This window comes from Diplotaxodon limnothrissa, linkage group LG23 (genome assembly GCF_057381915.1).
Source record: "Diplotaxodon limnothrissa isolate DT_005_m linkage group LG23, D_limnothrissa_male_GT1.1, whole genome shotgun sequence".
In the NCBI taxonomy this organism is placed as follows: Eukaryota; Metazoa; Chordata; class Actinopteri; order Cichliformes; family Cichlidae; genus Diplotaxodon; species Diplotaxodon limnothrissa.
The window spans coordinates 19951251-19960098 of NC_140617.1; the positions used below are offsets into that span (position 1 = coordinate 19951251).

The 8848-nt window shown below is 43.1% G+C and overlaps 1 protein-coding gene across 1 annotated transcript; it reads left to right on the top strand.

Annotated features, from left to right (window-relative positions):
- Positions 1–214: 214 nt before the first annotated feature.
- LOC146607921 (uncharacterized) lies at positions 215–3162 on the top strand. Its single transcript, XM_085348969.1, has 4 exons — positions 215–572; positions 1394–1528; positions 2871–2968; positions 3064–3162. Exons 1-4 carry the CDS (start codon positions 215–217, stop codon positions 3160–3162), a joined length of 690 nt encoding a protein of 229 aa, XP_085205095.1.
- The last annotated feature ends 5686 nt before the right edge of the window (positions 3163–8848 follow it).

An 8848-nucleotide genomic window follows, 5' to 3' on the forward strand; every position in this document is an offset into this window, starting at 1 on the left:
CAATTAAAATGTGCTGTATTGGAATGACATTTTATTCCCCTTGTGTTTTGTCCTTCCCACAAGTTTCACTTCCTGTAGAGTTACTTGGTATTTGTGGTTTGTCTTAAGGTGTTGCACACGACATAATCACCGCCTGAAGTAGGAAGTGTAGAGCACTTCTGTGTCAGAGTCCATCAGAGCTGAGCTGCTTTCAGACGACTCCGTCTTGTTGTGGATGCTGAAGCTGATCATGGTTCTCCTGTGGATGATCCTGCTTCTGCTCTGTGCAGAGGCCGAGAACGTGACCGAGGTCAGAGGAGAGCTGGGGACCAATGTCACTCTAACCTGCTCCAATCAGACATCAGAGATCCACTGGTACATGGAGATCTACAGTCAGTTCAGAGCAGGTATCGGCCGCAGTTTTTCTTCAGCAGGCTCTACCTACTACTCTCCTGGTTTTGAAACCAAATTTTCAATCCTGGGAAACAAACTCGTGATTAAAAACTTCAGAACAGAGGACTGCAGGCTTTACTTCTGTGGCATCAAGAGAGGAGGCAGCATTCAGTTTGTGGAGACTTTCAGCCTCGTCTCAGGTTAGTAAAAGTTTTGGGGGTTTTTACTGTAATGCTGAAAACTACAGAAGCAGAAATATGTCCAAAGCTAAATGTCACACCTGAAGTTTCACATAGTTTGGCTACATACATCTGTCAGCTAAAGGAAGACGTCATTAAATAGAATCAGTGTGTCTGGATAACAACAAATTGTCCATTTTTGACCCGTTAAGGCCAGGATCTTATTTCCTGTGATCACGCTCTGTCTTGTAAACCTGAAAAAAAATCTTACACAAGAACAACTGTGAGACTAACAAGCATGTCTGAGACTGAAAGACAACATCATGTAGTTCCTAAAAACAAGTGTCTTCCTCGTGTTTTCCTAGTTACATTCTGTGTTTCAGTTTCAGGGATCGAACCAACCTTATAATCAGCAGGTGACCTGCTGAGCTACAGCCACCCCGACTGTTTTAAGTGTCAGATCGGTCTAGACCTTTGAAAATAAACAGGCTTCAAATGTTATGCAGAACTCTGTGTTCTTACAACCAGGTCAATTTTGTTCCTTTAGTCAGTGTCTGAGAGGTCGTCACTGAAACTCAAGGCAGCTTCTTACAGTAACTTTGTACCTTTGTGTAACACACAGCCCGACAATCGTCCACACTTTGAGGCTTCAAAGGAACCAATTTGTTAAAAGGTGTTGATGGCTGGGCCAGTTCACAACTTAATCTCAAACTTTTAAAATGCAGATCACAAACATCTTAAACTAATCATCTGAAAAAGCCTCAGATGTCAGCTCAGTTTGCTTCTTTAAGAGTTTCTTCATACACTCATTAATTTCTTTGGCAATCTGTCTCTCTCTCCAGCTGTGTCTGCAACATCTGTCACAGTCACTGACAGTAACCGCCCAGACCAGCAATCTAACAAGAATGCATTGCAGAGTGATCGTGTCGTTTTCATCTCTCTGAGCCTGAATGCTGCACTCGTTCTTGTGGTAATCTGTGAGTCTGTTTCTTTCTCTAAATCTTTGTGGTCTCTCTGCTCTTCTATTAATATCAGCACACCTCCACAGCGTGCAACATCGTGGTGCATTTAGAGGTGCAGACGTGTGACCATCAGATCGCGTTTCAGAGAAGTAATGAAGCTATTTTTTGAAACATGTTTGAGCTCAAGTTAAAGATCTGCAAAAGATTTAGCTAGACTATTATTGTCATCACTCATAATCAGTAGTGTCCTTGATGTATGGATGCCGATGTGTTATGTAAAAAAATGAATTAGTGAAAAAATTACAGTAGTATCAGTATTTCACAGCTGCAGCTCTGATGATTAGTACAAACTAATATAAACCACAATCATCTAAAATTGTTCTTTAGTGGTAGTTTTGTGGGGCCTAAATTAAAGACCTGTTGTAATGGAGTGTATCAGAATTTCAGGAGCGGGACCACGCCTCCAAACACGCTTCTTCCGGTTCTCATAGGTTCCCCCAGTTCTGCAAGCTGTCATTCTCGTTTACGTCTCCCACCCTCCTTCTTCTTTTCAATTCTTTAACGTCTTCACTTTTATTTATTACATTGGGAACCTGCCAGGCCCGGGAGCCGTCGCCCGTCCCCTTCGAGGTGTTCCCCGAACCGCAGCTCAATTCATGTCCAAGCATTCACCTGCTTTACCTAGTAAAACGCTGTCAAACCTAAAATGCGGTCGTGGGCCCAGCTAGTGAAATACTTATTATGCTTTTCTTATTGTTCTTAAATGCATGACCACATGTTCATATTAAAGGTGGAGCTGCAGAGATCTCATAAAAATCAAAAAATAAGGTTTAAATATTTTAATAACAATGGATGAAAGAAGTAATAATGTGTGTGGGGACACTGAGGCCCTGCAGAGCCTGCTGGCTGAGAGAGAGTCAGAGGAAGGAGCTTTTACAGACAGGTGTCACATATTGGGGGAGGAGGAGCTAACTGGACTTCCTGAAGGCTGAAAGTTTAACTTTTGAATGTTTTTCTTGTCTTTTATTTAGAGTGTGAGATATAAGCTCATGTTCTTTTAGAGTTTCACCTTCCAAGCAGAGCAGCAGTTTGCTGTTTGTGTGGAAAGAGATCAGTGTTACTGTGAATTAGAGCTCATACTTGTTTCTGATCAGAGTGTAGTTCAGACCTGCAGCAGCTTCCAGTCACAGTTTAAAAACTCAACTTCCTCTCTTTGTGTTCTCCCAGATGTTTCAGCTGTGCTTCTGCTGTGCCAGATGTTGAAAGGTTTCTCTGCACAGTGGAGAAATGTGTTGTATGTGATGAGTGCTGATGTGAATGTGATGGTGAAGTGACTCCTCTGATGGTCTGTTGGCAGGTCTGAGTTGTGTATCGTTGTCTCTGAAGAGGAGAATCAGCAAGTATCAGGCAAACCTCCCTCCAGCTGGGACCAGTGAGAGGCTGGAGGCTCCACTGGTAACTCAAAGTGTACAGGTGACCCTGCAGCTCATGCTCATTGTTCTCCTTCAGTGCTACTTTGTCCTGTACTCAGTGCTGCTGTTGTGTTTCAGTACGAGGAGATCCAGCTCCCCCGTCGATCTGCTGCTCCTGCTACAGAGAGCACTTACTACAAACTGCAGGTTCCTCAGCTGTCACTGCCTCAAAGCTGATGGACACACCTGGACAGGTGGATGATACCTGGTGGATTCAGATTTTGTGGACAGAGGTCAGTCTGATGTCTCAGGACTTTCTGCTCCTCTGCTTGTGGGAGGATTTCTTTCTTCCTGTCGCAAAAATCCACAAACTTGACAAACATCAGAAATGCAGTGAGATTAATTTCAGTCAGAAACAATCTGCTCTGCTTCTGAGCTCAGATGGACCCAAAGATGTGACAACCTTTAGCCAAACCTGCTTTAAGGTGGTTTAGGATTTAAGGTGGATATGCCAGAATTCAAAGCTGTTGTTAAAACCTTTAAATATTTATTTGTTCTGTCTCTGTTTGCATCTGTTTAACAGGTTTTTTTAGCTGTCTGGTTGTTTATGCTATTCTGAACACATTCAAAGCTTAAGTAAGTCAAGTTTATTTAAAGATTGGCTTTAACAGGCATCATGAAACAGCAAGCTGGAAAAAAGTAAAAATTATGAAAATATCTATAAAATATAATTTAAAAAACTGAGCTAATTGCACCAAACAAACAAAACTGCATGTTCAGAATAGAAAAAAACTGAACTCAAAAACAATCATAACAAAAGAGTCCCAGCTCCAAAGCCTCTGTCCCCCCATTTAGTCTGTGAGGGGCTCAAAATGTATTAATCCATTTTGAGCCTGGTACTGAAGACTGCAAGCAGCTGAGTGTGTAACAAGAAGTTGAGATGAACGGCCTGGAGATCATTCATTTAGGGCTCTTTATGTAAGTGTGGGAATTGTAAAACCAATTTAAAAAAATGTTAAGTTTTACATTTCTACCCTCACAAGCTCCAGGTGGTAACCAAGAGATTGACAAGACTCAAATAGTCTTCCTTCAGAGGGTGTCAGGGTTTCCCTTCAAGATACAGTCAGTGAATGACTCGGAGTAGAGATGCTGCTCCTCCACATTGCACTGAGCTGTCTGAGGTAGTTTGAGCATCTAACAAGGATTGCTCCTGGACACCTTCGAGGTGTGCTGAGGCTCCTGAACCCAGAAGAGCTAGGTGGCCAGGAGAGGTGGGAGGTCTGAGCATCTCTGCTTGTGTTATTTTTAGAGTATTGTTAACAATAGATTGACTTTGAGGTCTTTGCAAATCATTGCATCCTGTTGTTATTTACATTTTTCACTTTCATGGCTGAGCAGCCGGTGTGTTTAGGTCCACACTGCAAACACACCAGCTGCTCAGCCGTGACAGACCCAGCTTCCAAACCTTTTTCAGAATGGTGCTTTGTTTGCTTCAGAACATTTAAAATACATTTCTACATATGTGTGGCATTATTCATTTGATCTGTGAAACTACACTGTTGAGGAATGAACATGTATTCCAGTAACTGTGAAGATTTTTTGTTTGATTGAAGCGTTCGTCTTCAGTTTAGGCATTCAGAAGTTGTAGCCTCAAATGGAAGTTCCCTCCAGTGTTAGAAGTGTTTTAAAACAACACTGTGACTGTCAGGTTGCTTTTCCTTTGTTTTTCTTACATTCAGTGTTTTCTTGTTTTTGTTAGGATGCCTGGGTCGTTGACCCAGGGGTTTTGAGTTTATTATATTATTTATACTTTCTAGTCTTTGGTTTCTTTGAGTTCTGTCTTATAGTTTATGTCTCTGTCTTCTCTAGCTGCTCTGTCTCCCCTGTCAGCTGTATCCCCTTGTCTAGTTCGCGTCTCTGTGTGTCCTTAGTGGCTATATCCCCGTGTCCAGTCAGTGTTTGTGTCTGCCCTGGTCCCACGTCTCTGTTCCCTCTGTTGCAGTGCGTGCGAGTCTGTGTCTTTGTTCAGTCTGTGTTATGTGTTTCCTGTTTTACTTTGAAAGTCCATGTCTGATGTTAATGTGTCTGGTTTTGCTTCCCCTTGTCTCGTTAGGCCTGATTTGCCCCAGCTGTGTTTCCCTCCTGTTACCCATTCCCTGATTGCTCCCTCTGTGTATTTAAGCCCTGTGTTTCTCTGTGTCCGTGTCGCGATCTACCGTTTATTTTGCTGTGTGTTTTGTCAATCTGCTGGTGTTAGTTTATTTTTGACCTTTTTCCCCCAGTTATGTTATGTTTGAGTTCAGCATTAAAGCTGTTTTGGTTTAAGTTCTGTCTCCGGAGTCTGCACCTTGGGTCCTATTCCTGTCTGCACACAGCCACACCCAACAGTTTTGGAGTAGAAAGTGTGCTTTAACATACGATAATTACATGTACTGTCAAGTTCAGTGTTAACACATTAAACGTGAAGAGAAACCAAATCCGTTTGGTGTTTTTTTTTTTTTTTTTTTTCAAATAGTTTCATAAAGTTCTGCTTCTTGGGGGCTGTGTGGGTGTTTGTTGGTCAGACTTGACTTAAAAACGAATCAGAACTTTAATCACACTTTCTGAAAATGACCACAAGTGATAAACTGCAAAAAAAGGTTTTCATTGTTGCTCCTCTATAGAAAACCAATTTCCTGTTTTCAGATATTATGACTACGTTAATCCCTTCCCACCTCCCACCAGTGAAAAACTCACAAGAAACCCCTAGTATCTGCTGAGTGGAACAACCAGAGGTGTCCTTGTTCACCTATATGAGAAGAGATGAGGCGAAAACATGCAGGTGGCAGAAAAAGAACAGAGCGTTCTCACATTTCGACGTTTTGTCACGTCCCGCGGCGTTCCTGAGGAACGCGAAAGGAGACCTTCGGCGTTCTTATGGTACGCGGCGGGTTATGGCTGGAATCCAGTGAATGACGCTCCCGCGGTTATAGACATTCCAGCCCTAAACCTAACCTTATCCCTAGCCCTAACCATAACCTTATTCCTGACCTTAACCAGGACTTTAATGATGTTAAATAGCGTGTTTCTAAGCGATGTGAAGAAAAAGAGCGAACATGTGTAGATTCAGTCCAGACGGTTCTCATATGTCCTCTTTTTTCCGAGGTCGTCATTTAGGAACGTGGTGGGTAGCCGAAAACGTAATATGGTGACGATTTGTCACCTAGCGTAAAATGTTACGCTTTGGGAGTGAGAACGGGTTGAAAAGAAACACATAATGATAAACGGCTTTTGTGGTTTGTTCAGATGCAACTTTGCAAACCTACACCCTGCTGCTGAGCTTCTTTTAGAGAGCAGAGGCTTTCTCCTTGCCACCCTTCCAAGAATAAAAAGTAAAGATTATGTGCATATCCTAAGGCTCTTTTCCTGACGTTTGCCTGGGCTGGTGGCACTAATTATGCATGAGTCTTATGCACCATTCACTAGAGCTACCTGCTCATACCTTTTAGGACAAATCAGCTATTACCCTGCATGGTAAAATGGCAGCACTCAAGGCAGCTCATGCTGGTTATTCAGCAGTCAGTGGGAATAAATCAATATTAATTTTCTGTTTTCTTAAGGGTGGCAGTTTGCAGGTCTGGGCCCAGTTCCGCCATGGGTATTTGATTTAGATCTTGGTGCACTTCAGCATCCCCCCTTTGAGGGATCGAAGGGGGGATGCACGAAGGGGGGATGCACACACACACATTCACACCAGTGTGTGAATGTGTGTGTGAATGGGTGGATGACAGGTTGTGTAAAGCGCTTTGGGGTCCTTAGGGACTAGAAAACGGCAATACAAATACAGGCCATTTACCATTACAGTGATATGAAATGGTTTTCTCTCAAAACTGGGAAACTTCAGTTTTGAGAGATTGATTAGCCACTTCATTGGCTTTACAGAGGAGTGCTTCCCTCTCAGTCATTTGTGGTTTATGTCCGACAATATTTTCACAGACTGGCCTTTATCTGGTGTTGCAGATAAATACGGTGCCGCTGCTTAAACGGTGCTGGAACTGGTGCTTAAAGAATGGAGAACACAATCTTTGTCCAAACACATCTCATGTTTAGCTGTTGTTAAAAGATAACAATGTTAACCTTTTCTGCAGCTATGGGGCATATATGGTATCACTCTTGGCTGGAAGCAGTGCTTAAACAATGGAAAAAAAACAAACTTTGTCTAAAAACCTCTCATGTTTAACTGTTTTCCACTTTTTCTTTGGTCATTTTATCCTTTTTTGGCCAGGGTGAAGGGAGTATCTGCCATCAAACAAGAAGACGGCCACATGTAACTACGGCGGTGTTTGCTAGTTCACCTTACATGCATTAATGTAATAACATGGTTAGCCTACTCAACGTAAATTACACACGAACAACATTAAGCTACTCACGCAGAGAAGAACGGCTGCTGCTGCATCATCATCCTCATCATTTCTGCTACACTGGCAGGGCTAGGGGCCAGGACTCTCCTCTTCGGGTTATTGGGGGATGTTGCTAACTCCGGGCCCGATAACAGGCACCACACCCGCAGTAGATGTGCACGGTGTGAGGTCTCGCAAAAGCCGGTGCATTTCTCGGCTTTAACAAAATGCTATACGTCGCCAGGTGTTTCATCAGATTCGAGGTGTTACCTCCTTTTCACAGTATCACCTTAAAGCACTTGTTGCAGGCTGCTGAGTTTGCATCTTTTGCCGTGAAGTACAGCCAGACATTTGACCGCTTCGCCTTGGGCATTTTTAATCTGTAGCTCTGCTCTAAAAGAACGTACGTACCTGGGCCCGCCTACTACGCTTGCAAAGGTAAAATGATTGGCTAGAATCCAAAGTGTATGATATCTCAGGGAAAAAAAACACCGATTAGGGATTATTATTATTATTATTATTATTATTATTATTATTATTATTATTTGGGGATGTGTGTTTTTCTGCACTATGCTTCTGTGTTCCACTTATATGTATAGGCAGGGTGTGGGCGTGTACATGTGTGGTTGGAGGACAGCCACATGCAGGCCTGATGGATGTGGCCCTGCAGGAGGACTGGCCACACCTGAAGTTACTGCCACACACCTGTTGGTGATCAGGGCTCGTCGGGGGAGCTACTTAGGAGAGTATTGGAGCTCCCACCGGTGCAGGATCATTAAGCTAAGACTTCAAGTCAGTGTGTGTAGTATTAGGAAGTGCGGATCGTGTGTGCGCGCGGGTTCAGTGTTTAACGGCTGCTTCTGTTATTGTCCTACAGGTGGAACGAGGGACCAGAAGGGTGTGCAGAAACACAACTGCCGGGAGCACGAGCATGGACGTCGGAGGGGAACACACACATGGGAGTCTAGGGAGCAAAGGGGATTTATTGTGCATCTGTTACCTCACTGTAAATAAACGCACTGTCTACACATAGAGCGCCGCGCCTGGGTCCTCCTTTTCCCCATACCCCCACGGTCTGCCAACACAGACCGTGACAGAGCATGTGCCTAAATACTATCATATTCTCTCATATAAACTATTGTATCTCCTGCTGGTCCCAGGTGAGTACGACAACATTAAAATCTAACAAACTTCTTTACAATCAAACTTTAGAAGTCCTAGATAGGAAACCACTCTAATATTTCCATCCTTAGTAAATTTAATATTTGATATGTGCTTCGAGAATTTAATTTGCTTTTCTGTTTGACTTTGTTGTTGTACTCTTGCCGTACACGCCCATTTCTCCTTGTTCTTAATTGACTATATTGATTGATGCTAGTCGTGCTTTGTATGGATCACCTGCAGATTATTTTCTTAGAAGCCTTCCCTCCATCGATTACTTGTACATTCTTATTTTGCTCCCCATGTGAACGGGTACAGAGGCTGTAGCTGCAGAATGCTCCTACTGGCCGATAACTCTGAGAATTGAGCACTTGGTATGTAAC